We start from the raw sequence: 14,563 nt of genomic DNA on the forward strand, positions 1-14,563 counted from the left end.
AGCCCTAGCACATTTTTGTAGGTGGCCAAAGTTGGCATCTCGTGTACAAAGTAAGTGGTTATAACATTGGCAGCTTTTTCCAAGTTCAAAAGACTCGCTATGATTTTAAATAAGCACCATTACCTTGAATTCATACAAAAACATATTATTATCAAACTCTCCTGAATAGCTTATGACGCTTGCTAGAACTATGTATAATTAAATACTCGACAAACAATTTGGTACCACCCGAATAGACTAGAGTTAAGGAATTGCGAAAAAAAATATCGCGCGATTTTTATTCGCTGTTAGGCGGCGGGAATGATATGCCAATTATTTATTGAAAAAATAACATTATCTTGGGTTGGTCCAAGTCAGAGTTCCAGTCTCCCAGTTTCCCTTGCACGTTGGTGACCCTACACAGAGGAGAGTGGAGGACAAATGCGCTGGGCGTACGTAGCAGCGCGCCGCGGATTCCGCATTCAGCCGTGGACGGTCTGTGAGCGCGCGTGTACCGGCCGCCAGCGCCACGCGCAACCTACACCAACACTGACGCCATTGAACCGCCAACAATAAATCATCATCACTCAATATGATAGGTAAGTGCTTCACGTGTCTCTGCTCTACCAACGTCTATGTAAATATGTGTTATGTAGATACGTTCATTTTTTTAATTCTAATATTTTTATTACAATATGTTAAAATTTATATTTGTGAGGGCCGTAAATTTTCTATCTTTTTTCGCTGCTATCCAAACAGAAGATGTAATTTTTCTGTAATCAACAGTGAATTTTAGATAATACTTCTTTAATCTCCAGATAATGGTAAATTATTTACTAACTTACTGCATATTTAATTTACTATCGTTAAAAAGTAAATGTTTTTTTAAAATAATTTCTAACGTTGAAAGTGAAATAATATAAATAAGTTGATAGGTGCTGTACATACAACGGGCGAGGATATAACGAAAGTGGGGGCAGGGTGAGCGGGTGAGCGCGGGGTGCGGTACAGTGCGGATACGGGGTCGCTGGCCCAAACACGTGGAGGCCCACCGCGGCACTATCTGTTCGAAACCGCGGTGGGCCTCCACGTGCTGGCGGAGGACATTCACTTTGCCTCGTTCCGCGCTCCCCCCTTCCGATCCGCACCCCTATGTGGCCGTTGTATGTGCATCCTGATATTCCTGATCGCCGCATACCATCCACAACAGACATTGTACTGTGGACGGTCGCCGCGATAATACGTCGGCTTCCGAGACCTACCGCTAATTACCTATTACGATACCCGGTTAGAGACGGAACATGAACGACTTCGCGTCGACTACGTTTGAACTCGGCCCGTCTTATCCCACAGGTGACGAGGAACGGGAGCACCAATGCAAGGAATGTGGACTGAGGCTCTCGACTCGGAGCGCGTTGACCGCCCACACGCGCTCGCACCGGGTCGCCGCCGACGCTCACCGCTGCGACGTGTGCCACAAGACGTTCGCGGTGCCGGCGCGCCTGGTGCGCCACTACCGCACGCACACCGGCGAGCGGCCCTTCGAGTGCGAGTACTGCCACAAGATGTTCAGCGTCAAGGAGAACCTGCAGGTGCATCGGCGCATCCACACCAAGGAGCGGCCGTACCGCTGCGGCGTCTGCGGCGCCGCCTTCGAGCACTCCGGCAAACTGCACCGGCACGCGCGGATACACACGGGCGAGCGGCCGCACGCCTGCCCGCACTGCCACAAGACGTTCATCCAGTCTGGGCAGCTGGTCATCCATCTCCGGACGCACACGGGCGAAAAACCCTATCGCTGCCCCGCGCCCGGCTGCGGCAAGGGCTTCACTTGCTCGAAGCAATTGAAAGTGCACTCGCGCACGCACACCGGCGAACGCCCCTATACCTGCGAAATATGCCTCCGAGATTTTGGTTACAACCACGTTCTAAAACTGCATCGCTTCCAACATTTTGGCGAACGCTGTTATCGTTGCACGGTGTGCGACGGGACGTTCAACACCAAGAAGCAAATGGAGGCCCACATCTACAAGGAGCACGGAGCGGAGACGCCCCGGCCTCCGCCGCCCGCGGCGCCGTACTCGGTGCCGCTGGTCGTGAGCGGCGACGTCATGTGCGACATCGTCGAGGCGGCGCTGCAGCAGCTGCCGCCCACGCCGCCCAGCTCGCCGCCGTCGCCGCCCCGCGCCGCGCCCTGCCCCTCCGCCTGCCCCTCCACCTGCCCCCCGCCGGCGCCTCTCACGCTTCCTTCGCCGACACCGTCGCCGTCGCCACCTGCCATAAACACCTCCATGACTCTGATGACCCTCGCGCCTTCCTCTCTTCCGCCCCGAAAACGCAAGCTCATTCCTCAGATAGAATCCGTACCTGCAGAACCGATAGTTCGGCACACATCCGTTATACAGTTCGCCCCTGCGGCCGCCGATTCCTCGTAGCACGTAGTTCGTTTCTAATCAATGTAGTTCGATAAGGCTTTATTCTAATCGAAGGCTGTAAGATGACTGTATGAGTCTTTAGCGAAATAGTTTAGTGAAGCGTAGAATGGTTATGAATATTATGTTAGCATGTCAAGCTAGCCAGATAGGTGAGGTTTTTTGTACTGCTGCAATGATTTATTGTTTTAATCTTGAAAAAAGACTAATTAGATGTTTAATGTATTTGTGCTGTCAATATTAATAGAAATAAGTTTTGTATTTATGTACTATGTGTTACTATTATGTAAGTAAAATAATATGTAAACCGTAAACAACTAATAATATTTTTATTATTGATTGCCCTTTATTCCCTAGCCTCCCTTTCGTAAAGTACCTACTACGATAAATGCAGTATTGTATGAACTGCTAGTGGACAGTAACTGTAGCAACACAACATAAAACTGTGTGTTTTAGGGTTCCGTACCAAAACGGTTAAAATGAAACCACGGTGCGACTTTCTCCATTAAGGTGGAAGCGACGGGTCTGTCTGCGAAATTCAAATTTTACTTGATTTATCGCAATTTGTACATACGATAAAGTAGGCTTATGGCACTTTATTGCGCCAATGGCAGCATCATCCTCACAGGTTTTTATAAAAATCTCTACTTGAAAGGGTCCATTTTAAGAAAATAAATAAGCTCTAGTATCGACTAACTTGTGAGTTATAGTCGATACTAGAGCTAATATCCTCATTTATAATAACAGGATTACATAAAAGATTTTTATGTAATCCTGTGAGGTTCATACTGCCATTATCGGAATTAGAATGCCATAAGCCTACTTTGTCGTATTAATTTACAAATTGCGAAAAACCAAATTAAATTTGAATTTCGTGGCCAGACCCGTCTTAGAAGCTATACCTATGCTCGACCGAAATTGTCCTCGGAAAGGAAAGAGATCCCCGGTATAAAGGTGCCCACGCACCCGAACTGAATTGCAACTGAACTGCGCGTCGCGGCAGCGCGCTGCACGATATTCTCTTCAGCCGCGACGCGCAGCAGTGCCGCGCCACGCGGTACGTGCGTCGCGGCTGTAGAGAATATCATGCGGGGCGCTGCCGCGACGCGCAGTTCAGCTACAGTTCAGTTCAAGTGCGTGGGCACCTTGTGTGCCGACTGGCTCTTCCCTCCACCATCCGCGCGGAGTAGAATGTCTTGAGTGAGAGGCCCGATGATTTTCACCGAAATCAAGCGCGCGAAAAAGGTTGAACAGTCGTTTCGGAAAAGTATTTTTGAGAAAACTACAATTTTTTTTTTTATTTTTTTTTTTGTACCAGAGAGTTTATTTTATTTATTTTATTTTATTTATTTAGTAATAGACATAATTTAAAGAGAAACATTTTTCACCATTTTTTATAGACCAAAGCACTAGATAAAAAACAGACTGGTGTTTGGAATTGGTGTTGTAACAAATAATGAACAAAAAAACTATTATAGAAAGTCATTGATGTCTAATGTTAAATTATTGTTTTAGAATTTTCATACTCCTAACTCCTAATCTTATTTATTTACGCAATAAGTTCTCATAAATTTAATGAATCTTCCAAGCTCATAACTTTAAAATCAATATTATTTATGGTATTGTGTAGGTACATCAATAAAATTAAGATAACGAGACAAATCGATTATTATTTAGTTTTGAGCATACAATAATCAAATAATATCGTAATCACCCTCTACGTTTGTATAGAACCGAGGATCTTCTGGGAATACACAATTCTACAAAACATACCATACTTACGCCTTACTTACGCAAAACTTTTAGAATGACATTCTAAAAACCCTCGCTGTTATTTTAACATGTACCCATGTCCATAGATATAGATTATAGCCTCATGTTATAGCCCATGTCTTTGAACTCATGTCTCATTTTGATTGCAGAATATCAAAATGCAATAAACCCAGAACTCGAAGCTAAGAAACCTATAAAAAAAAAGTGACAACATTGACAATTGACATTTGGCATTTTTTTTTCTCTCATGCTCGTCTGGCTTTACAAAGATTAGCCAATGTCAAGTTTGTAGTTATTTTTAACAAGTTAGTTAAACTATACGAGTATGGACCCCGTCTGTGCCGGCGCTTGTCGACATACGCACGGCACCCCCTTAGAGCGCTTTCCAGTCAGTTTTAACAAAAAAAATACTCCAAAAAAGCAGAACACGCCCGCCAGCTAACACCAACACAGACGAAGTCCATTTGGCAATTGACTTGGCACTGACATTTGACGCAATAACACAGTTACATTATCTATGGCAGTAGATCTTAGGCAGTGTTTCCACTTTTAAGAATTTCGCCCTACTGAAGAGCGAATTGGCCTTTTAGCTACGGTTTAGGAAGTTTTGTTATGTTGATTTTTTAGATTGATCAAATTAGTGATATTAAAAACCTCCAATCATCTATTATAATAATCATCATCATTATTATGATCAACGATGGGTTGACGCTGGTTTGGCCATAGCTAATCCACCACGCTGGCCAATTGTGGATTGACAGACTTCACAAGCCTTCGAGATCATTATGTAGAACTCTCAGGCATGCAGGTTTCCTTACGATGTTTTCCTTCATTTCAATTTCTTAATAAACACATAACTCTAAAACGTTAAAGGTGCGTGCCTGAGATTGAACCCCCGCTATCACGGCTTAGTAGTTAAATGTAAATGTGAAATATTTGTTCAGGGTATTTAACAAATATTTTTTTGTGGTAATTTTATAAAATGAAACTAGGGTAAAACTAAAATTGTTAGCAAAAACAGTAAACACTGAGTTTAGGTCTATGCTCTATGGACGCCGGTACCAAAGAGTAGGAGTACGTTTGTGTCATGGATATATCATTACATTTTTGCCGGTAATTTAATGGCGTCCTCTTTGTAATTCCTCGTCGTTTGTTCCGGCTTTCAGCAAAACTGTATTTTATCCTTAATTAAAAAGTTAATCCTAATATCAAAATGGTAAGTTTTTTATTTTTCTTATAGTGCAAGAGATCCTAAACTGAAATTATTCTATATTTATTTAAACCAAAGCCAAAACAATAATATAATTGTTGTTTAATTTGATATCCTAGCTTTAAATAACAATGTTTACTTTGTTACAGACGATCGGAAAAAATAACAAGATGCAACAGCATCTTAATTATCGTGTAAGAGTGATTTTACAAGATTCCCGTACATTCATTGGGACATTTAAAGCATTTGACAAGCATATGAATTTGATTTTGGGAGATTGCGAAGAATTCAGAAAAATCAAGTCGAAAAACAATAAGACTGCAGACAGAGAAGAGAAGAGAACTCTCGGTTTCGTATTGCTTCGTGGCGAGAATATTGTTTCTCTTACAATTGAAGGACCGCCGCCTCCAGAAGAAGGCTTGCCCCGTGTTCCACTTCCTGGGGCGATGGGAGGTCCGGGTGCCGGCAGAGCGGCAGGCCGCGGCTCTGGTATGGGAGCCCCTCCAGGCTTACAGGGACCAGCTCGGGGCGTCGGAGGGCCCTCTCATCAACATATGGCGCCAGGAAGAGGACAGTTGTCTGCTCCTCCACAGATGCGCGGCGGCCCTATGATGGGAGGACCGCCACCAGGAATGATGGGCGCACCTCCTGGAATGGGCAGAGGAGGCCCCGGCGGACGTGGTCCACCGCGCCGATACTAGTTTAGTGATAGTGATTCATACTTGTGGAATAAGTATTTGTTTAAAGAATTTAAAATAAGACATTACCTGCTAAGGCCCAGAAGTTGTGTACAGTTTTTTGCAATTGTGAAATTCTACAATAATTCCTTGTCCTAGGCTGATTGTGACAGGCATATACCTAAGATGCATTTTGATAAATGATTACAGTAAGTAACTATTGGTTTTTATTTTTTTTCTATGTTGAACCAAACCCCTGACAGTTGACAGTTTATTATGGACTGGTATCTGAAAGAGTTAGGTGATGGAGGAGTTTTGGGGATGACAAAAATTCAGAAGTATTTGTGCATCGGCCAGTTATATTACATTTTCTACTAAAGGGACACTTATACTTCAATATATAAAAATTTTGGAACAATTATTAACATGCATAATTGCTATATGTCTTGAAATATAATTAATAAGGATATTATTTAAAGGAGCAAATATAAATTATTATAGTGACAATTTCATGTCCTAATTATATTTGATATAGAGACAAAAATACACATTCTGTGAAAAGTTCAATTCCCTACCTTTTAGCTTTGTGAAAACTTATCAGGCTGAGGAGTTTTGTCAGCCCTAGCACAGACATATTTGGGCTGCAAATTGCAAACACCAGTCTCAGTTTTTATCTAGTGCTTAGGTCTTAAAGTGAGAGGTTAAATGAGTATTTTTCATTAAGTCAATAAATTATAAAATTCATATTTAAGGGTCTTTATTCAATAAAAAACAAGCCACAAGAGTAATATTAACACACAAGATAATTTTAATTTGTAATATTAATAAGAAATCTGTGGCAAAGTTGTGAATCTGCCATTTTAATTTGCAGAGTATGCGACTTTGCTGCATATACAATAGTTTGGTATGAATAAAATAGCCCCCATGTTATCTTATATGCGCTCTCACATAAATTGATGAATGGATGCATAAGACAACAGGGGCTATTTTACCCAGACCAATCTGTTGGTGCCGGAAAAGAAGCCTACTTCTTTCTGCAAACACTAAAAAAGCTACCTATGCAGTTGATGAATTCTGTACTATGCAAGCTTTCTTACTTCTTCTTGAATAGGTTTCCGCACTTTAAAATATGAAAGTTATCTTGTATGGTAATTATTACACAGTGCAGCTTTACTGCACTAATGCTAAAGATGTTTATTAATTACTTAAATCTACTGAATATAATACAAATAATATATAAATTGACTAAAATGGTAACATTTCCAGTATAATTCTAAATTGTAAACAAGGATAAAACATTAACTACAAGTAATCACATAAAAATTATCTTGTCACACCAAATGTGAAGTAGAGATATAGCTAGACGTGTGTAAGGCTGCTTTGCCTGGATTGTCTTACACGGTACAAGGAATTTGTCACAGTTAATGTGATCGGCTTAGTAAAATAATACCAGAAACATTAGTACAATATTTAATTAGGGCCAATGCATAAAGATGGAGTAGGGCAAAGAATTTTTTGATTATAACTCAGTCAACTTTATGCATGTTAACATATTATGGTTGAATTATTAGAATCTATTGTAATATTGCAAACAAAACACAGAGGAGACTCAAAGGAAGCCTTGTGTTCTCGCTCCACGCCGAAGTCTTCACTCCAGCCATCCAAGCTCGCTCCAGAAGTCAAGTAGACCGGGCAGCGCCCTCTACTCACTCCATTGTATTGTTGCGCCTTTCTGTTGAGTTTGACAAATCGTATATTTTCTATGAACAAAAACGCACCATAATCACGCGACGCTGCATGTTGTCGGGCGTTCGTAGTGTTTCTATAGTGTGGCATATGTCCGTTTCATAATAATAAAGCTGGATTTTCGGCGCACGACTACCATCACCAAACATACAGCTCTTGCAATTTTTACATCCTGCCCAAAGAGTTTTACGCTGGAATTGGCCGCAGCCTCGCTCCGCTCCGGGGGACAGACACAGTACGCAACTCTGCTCCGCATTAGTCCGTTTCTCGGCTCCGCTCCGGTGGACTGGTAGCCTAATGGCAGTAACCGCACGATGGATGGCACCGCTTCCCGTCAACACCGCACCTGCAACCACCGCTCGTGTCCCCCTTGCCTCCCGGCCCCCAGCGGCGGCCCCTCGTCACCCAGCATATCTCCGTCTTACAAGCTGAGCATTTAACCCAGTCACAGCCCCATTTCTTAGTAATTATAGCACTACACTCGGGGCACTCGAGAGCCTCGCCTCGAGAAATAAGCGATTTCAGTAAAGCCTGAGTTCCCTCGTCGGATTCGTTTGGTTCCGCACCCGATAAAGCCTCGCACAGTTTCGCTTGATATTGTTGACAGGATTCGCCTTCGTGAACAGCCTGGAAATAAAACATGCATTGTTATAGTAACTACTACCAACTGTCTACCTATGCGTGTCTTGAAAAAAAACCAATCAAGTGCAAGTCGGACTCGTGTACAAAGGGTCAGTACCATAATAAAAGATTTTTAATTTTCATGGTGGCCATGAAATTTTTATTATCATAGCGGCGTAGAAATGGACCTCTCTACCTTTTATGTTTCACGAGATACAACCCAGTGACATACAGACGGACGGACAGCGCGCGGAGGCTTAGTAATGTAATAGGGTACCCTTCTGGTAGGTAGGTACAGAACCTTAAAAAGTGCGCATTGTTCAAAGGTCTTTTATAAGTCTAAATCGAAGAATAAATAAATATAAATACAAAACACATTGGTCTAATAAGTATTGGTTTTTGGACCATTATGAATTTTGGTAGTCTCTTTGAATATGGTGTCATGTATAAATGAAATCAAACAAATAACAGATAAAAATACCTGGCAAAGTACACAATTAGTGTGTTTGCAGACTGGGCAAGGGAATCTCCGAACTTCAGGTTCACAAAACGCCCAGCCCTTACAATCTCGCGTGCGACAGTGAAACGTGTTCCGAGTCCCGCTCTCCGCCGCGGCCAAGCCTCGCGCCAGCCACCGCTCGTACTCCTCAGTAGAGAGAATAGCTCTAATTTCGCGTTCCTGTAACGCTCCGGGGCACTGGATGGCAGGGCACGCGACGACCGGCTCCTCGCAGTGCCGGATCACATCCACGAGACATTCTCTGCAGAATGTGTGAATGCATTCGCGCAGCACGGCGCCGGCGCCCGCAGCGCACTGCTCCATACAAACGCCACATTCAAATTCTTCAGTATTCGGAACGAGAGCCTGTTGTTCCAATTTCATTAATTCTGTATAAACGTCGCTATTGATTTTACTCGGTTCCGTTTTAATGTGAGCTTGTGTGACGTCTTTGATTTGCGGTGCGATGTCTTTATTTGTTTCTAAAAAAAAGAAAATTGTATTCAATTAACATTGACAGGAGCCTTGGTAACACCTAGTTTTTAAGACGTCCGCCTCCCTTGTATTTGGAAAGTCGTGGGTTCGATCCTGGACACGCACCTCTTGAGTTATGTGTGTTTTAAGCAATTAAAATATATCACTTGCTTTAACGGTAAAAGAAAACATCTTGAGGAAACCTGCACGCCTGTGTTCTCCATAATATTCTTAAAGTGTGTAAAATCTGACTTAAAGGCGGACTGAGGTCTAAAACCTTCTCATTCTGAGCGGAGATATGCTCAGTAGTGGGCCGGCGCTGGGATGATCATGATGATGATGATGATGTTTCAATTGACACGTTGATATAGTTAGTCGTAGTAATTTTTTGATTCGTACGTGAATAAATATAAATAAAATACACTCAAACTCACCAGATTCGACTAAACACAAATAAAATGGGGCATTAAGATCGGGTCCAGCTAGAGTGACGAGTGGTGTATTATCGTCGGTACATAGAGTTCTGCCAACGATCCAGCGTTGCAAGCGAATTTCCAGACCTAGCGTTCTTTCAACGTGGCGTTTAAGTTCTCCAATCCTAGCTTTCTTTGAAATACGCAATGGTATCGGCCCCCTAGCTGCTTCTTTGTCTTCAACCCATACTTCGATTCTGAAATTGATAACGTCATTTTAAGTTACTTTTTAACACTTTGTTACTAACTCTCTGTCGGTCAGTTTGTTTGTCTGTTCAATACAAAATTTTGCAATCGATTTTTAATTAACTCTCCGACGAGCTAGAAGCTTGAAATTTTAAACATAGGTTGGAACTGGATGACGATGTCAGATTGAGCCCATCGACTTTTCCTTCGTAATTGTATAACTTAAAGCCATTTTAAAGCAGATTTTTTCAAATTTCAATAAGTGGAGTAGATGAATTATGTACAGAATTATAGAAATGACACTGGCGCTACATGTTACCAAGTAAATGACTTTATATAAAAAATCGGCCAAGTGCTAGTCAGACTCGCGCACTGAGGGTTCCGTACTCGGGTATTTTTTCCAACATTTTGCACGATAAATCAAAAACACATAAATTCATAAAAATCTGTTTTAAAATGTACAAGTAAAGCCCTTTCATATGATACCCCACTTGGTATAGTTATCTTACTTTGAAAATTGAAACATAATTTTTTTTAATGATGTAACCACAAATTCGCAGTTTTCAGATTTATTCCTGTATTTGTGCTATAAGACCTACCTACCTACCAAATTTCATTATTCTAGGTCAACGGGAAGTACCCTATAGGTTTCTTGACAGACAGACAGACAGACAACAGAGTGATCCTATAAGGGTTCCGTTTTTCCTTTTGAGGTACGGAACCCTAAAAAGGGTAAGTATAGAGGATTTTTTCAGTTACCTAATACCAAAATCATTTACTTACGGCATTTCGTCACCTGGTATTTGGCTAGAAGTCGATGCGGATGCCGCTGGCAAGATTTTGATCTCTTCGCGCAGTCCCGGGGGGTGGATTTTTTGTTGATTTTCCTCTTTTACAGCTTTATCCTTATCTGGAACCCTGGAATCACCTTTTACATTTGACGCAGAAGTTTGGTACATGTTATCTTTGTTTTTATTTTCTTCATTCGACATGTTATCGTGTAAGACTTCTGTCTTATTTATGGCCTCCGCAACTATTTGCGATGAAAACGATAACACAGAGCATGCTAATTTAAGTTTAGCCAGTTTGGCGGCCGCTTCCGCTGCCAATTGCTCGTCTCCTTTTGATATTGCTTGTTCAAGCTGGTTGATCAAATTTCTACGTCTATCGTGATGGTCTAAAATTTTGACACTAGGCGTAGTAATCCTGACCTCTGGTGAAGCACTTTGGTCAATTTGGTTGGTTATTTTTTTCGGATCTTCGACAATAGCAGATGCATTTTCATATTTTTCAACTTTCGATACTTCGGTAGGACTTGCTTCTGATTTTTGAAGGCCTTCATTCAACAGTCTTGGGTTTGACGAACTTGGGGTTTGCACATTTAAGGATACCATATTTGGTAATATTTTTTTCTGAGTAAGCGATGTCTCCACTATATTATTACTTTCTAAGTTAGTGGCTTTTGTTGGCAAAACCTTGGCAAAGTTACAGTCAGAAACTTTATCGTTCGACGTTTTATATTTAGGGCAATAAAGCGGGTTTAGTAACGATGATACTTTTAAAGGCGTATGCAAATTGACGTTTCTATTGTTAATTGAAGTAACACCAGTATCTGACTGATCTTTATGTACAATTTTAGATGAATATATATTACCAAACTGAATCTGTTCAATTTTATCTTTGTTTCCAGAACTGGCTGGCAGGTTTTTTATGAATATTTGAGAAACTTTTATATTTGCAGGAATTTCAGTAGGCATTTCTTTTTCTGAATTCTTTAGTGAATCTTTAGTAGAACTTGCTTTTGACGACTCACTCGCTCCTTTATTTACATTTATTGGGACATTATTTACTAAAAGTTGATTTGTAACAACTTTTTTATCGCATTTTTTTGTTAAAGATTCATATTTGCTTATGTCTCCTAAGGCAGGAGATTTATCCATTTCATTAGCAACTTTAACATCACTCCTTAAAATATCATTAGTAGTTTGGTCAATTTTACTATTCGATGCATGAGATTCAATTTTTTTTGATATTAAAAGTTCTTTACTGTTAATAGATTCCTTCTCAGGTTGTACGAAAACTTTTGATATGGACACGTTATTTAAATTCGGTGAAGTTGGTTCGAAAGCGGACTTTTTATTCATATGTGCTACGTTAACGAATTTATGGACTCTAATATGGGGCTCTCTTGAAGATGAAGGTTGTGACATTAGAAATGTTTCTTTGGCATAATTTCTTAAGTTTTCTGGTCCCCGTCCAGTTTCAAGTTTGGAATCATTGAAACTAACTTTTATATTTTCATCAACAGTGGATCCAATTCGAAGTGTTGGCATTTCTGTTGGTTTTCCAATACCATCTCTGTTATCTCCAGAATATTTGTCATTGTGCTTTGGTCTTTTCGGTAAAGAATCTTTCATTTCCTTGAGCATTTCTCTCAGTTTCTTCTTGTCATCGACGCCACTCTCTCGACTTGTTTTAAGAGCATTCTCGTCAGTTTGTGTATATGTATTAGAAGCATTTTTTGAAACATTTTTACCAGTCTTGTTAGAATTTTCTTTAATTATACAATAAATACAACAAGTAACAACGGGTTTATATTTCCTTAAGCAAGTGGTGCATATCCAAGTATCCTCTGCAGAAGCTGATCTATAGCCACTATCAATAAAACTGTTGTTATTGTGTCCAGCAGCTCGTAGCGCCTTATTCGCTTCTATTATTTCAGCTGCTTGTTTATCCAACTCACTAATGCTTGGTAATAATTTAATATGACTTGTGTCTATAGCCGAATTCCTTTTCTTACTGTCGAAAATCTGTTTAAGAAAACTCTTATCTGCTCGCAACTTAACTTCTTTTGTTTCGTGTTTTGAATGTTTCTCAGTTTTATTCCCCGCAGTTATATTTTCTTTGCTAAGAAATGAATGTTTATCAACATCAGACGTAGTGTTCATTTGTATAAATTTATTGACTTCCACGTTTTCTTTGTTTTCTTCAGATATTCTGACAGGGGGTTTTGGTGCAGGTCTCTTTCGTTTGTAGTTTCTAGGAAGCGTTGCAGAAGAAACTACTGTGGGCGGCAATGGAGCACGTCGTTTTCCGGGGACGTAAGCCGATCGACGTTGTATACTCTCACTCGCCGCGCGGCGATCCCTGTCTTGTCTCAGAACAGTATCTTTCTGCAACCTTCGGGCTGACGGGAGAGTGAATGCGTCGTATCCCAATCCTTCCTCCCTGAACAGGCCGTATTTTCGCCGCAAGGTTATGTCACGGTCGTGTTGTCTTCGTAAGTTTCGCTCGTGCAACCTCTTTTTGTAAGTCTCTGTTAAAGGATCTTGAGGGAGCACGAGAGGCGCGTTGGCTTGTTTGTAGTTGAGCGGGGCTAGGAAGTCGAAGCTAGCGGCGGTGCGGTCGGAGCCCACACTGGAGACGCTCTCGCTTGACGAGGAGCGCTCAGTGCGACGTAACCATGAAAATAGCGTCCAAATCCCTGCGGAGAGTGGGCGAGGGCGCGGCGCCTCTCCATCCACGTCGTTGTTCATTACCCCTTTACCCCTGAAATACAAATTTATGCATCCAAAATTATACTTACATAATTTAACGAGGTAAATGTTAAACAAAGAAAGAAAAAATTAATTCCTTATTAATCGGCAACAACAGACAATTTTATAGATACCTACCTAATAGGTATAACCCGTATTTAAATAGGTAGTTTTTGTTGTTTTTAGTAGAGTTTCCTTTGTTTAGGTTTATAAATAGGTCAACACATGCACGTCTGATGTCGCGGTCGTCCAAAAGAAAATTAAAGAAACTTCTAAAAGTCTGAGAGTATCTAAAAAGATTTTCAATCGTATTATTGAAAAAGTATGGCTGCTGATAGGAACACAAAATTACTGAGTCTAGTGATACATAAATATTTATAACACTTACACACTGTCGTAACGATGAGTAACTGCAAGAGGCGCAATCCGAAACTAGTTCATCCCAACCCGCGTACCTACAGAGTACAGCGCTGAGACATCAGCTACTTAGTCTTCGCGTAAAACTCCATCTTTAAACTCTGTAGTGACTCGATGAAAATAGTATACTTAACAGAATTTAAGGCACGTATTGTCACTCGCGCGCCGAACATTCGGCGAGGTCATCTACAGCGATATAAACGTACTTCAAGTCTTTGGTCGCGCACGTCTCGAGTGGAGCGGCCGGCGCAGCGCTCTCCGCCCGCCCATCTATATTTAGCACAACTTTGCGATACGGTTTTTGCTATTTCTATTCATTCTCTTGCCTGACCTCACTTAAATCAGGATACCTCTTGAGCGGCGCCTCCATTTACGAATTTAGTAACCACATTGAATTTATACGAAAATATTTAGGTTAATACCGAGCATATTCACAATTAACTCAACAATGTCGGTATTGTCTCCACGTCGACTTGTCCTTGCAGGTCGTCTGTTACCAATTGCACAAAATGGTTGACTTCCTTTTAGCGGGCGAATACG

At 41.2% G+C, this 14,563-nt stretch overlaps 3 protein-coding genes across 3 annotated transcripts; 2 read left to right on the plus strand and 1 right to left on the minus strand.

Annotated features, from left to right (window-relative positions):
• Positions 1-418: 418 nt before the first annotated feature.
• On the plus strand, positions 419-2,725 carry LOC123881294 (Krueppel homolog 1-like). Its single transcript, XM_045929996.1, has 2 exons — positions 419-578; positions 1,333-2,725. The coding sequence occupies exons 1-2, from the start codon at positions 572-574 to the stop codon at positions 2,412-2,414; spliced, it is 1,089 nt and encodes a 362-aa protein (XP_045785952.1). The 5' UTR covers positions 419-571; the 3' UTR covers positions 2,415-2,725.
• Positions 2,726-5,228: 2,503 nt separating this feature from the next.
• Positions 5,229-6,288, plus strand: LOC123864175 (small nuclear ribonucleoprotein-associated protein B). The gene is made up of 2 exons (XM_045904465.1): positions 5,229-5,400; positions 5,544-6,288. The coding sequence occupies exons 1-2, from the start codon at positions 5,398-5,400 to the stop codon at positions 6,093-6,095; spliced, it is 555 nt and encodes a 184-aa protein (XP_045760421.1). The 5' UTR covers positions 5,229-5,397; the 3' UTR covers positions 6,096-6,288.
• A 963-nt stretch (positions 6,289-7,251) lies between these two features.
• Positions 7,252-14,515, minus strand: LOC123880845. Its single transcript, XM_045929193.1, has 5 exons — positions 13,997-14,515; positions 10,854-13,619; positions 9,846-10,081; positions 8,920-9,419; positions 7,252-8,444 (listed from the first exon to the last, which is right to left on the minus strand). Exons 2-5 carry the CDS (start codon positions 13,604-13,606, stop codon positions 8,112-8,114), a joined length of 3,822 nt encoding a protein of 1,273 aa, XP_045785149.1. The 5' UTR covers positions 13,607-13,619; positions 13,997-14,515; the 3' UTR covers positions 7,252-8,111.
• Between the last annotated feature and the right edge of the window lie 48 nt (positions 14,516-14,563).

The sequence above is a fragment of the Maniola jurtina genome, chromosome 1 (assembly GCF_905333055.1).
Source record: "Maniola jurtina chromosome 1, ilManJurt1.1, whole genome shotgun sequence".
NCBI classification, from domain to species: Eukaryota; Metazoa; Arthropoda; class Insecta; order Lepidoptera; family Nymphalidae; genus Maniola; species Maniola jurtina.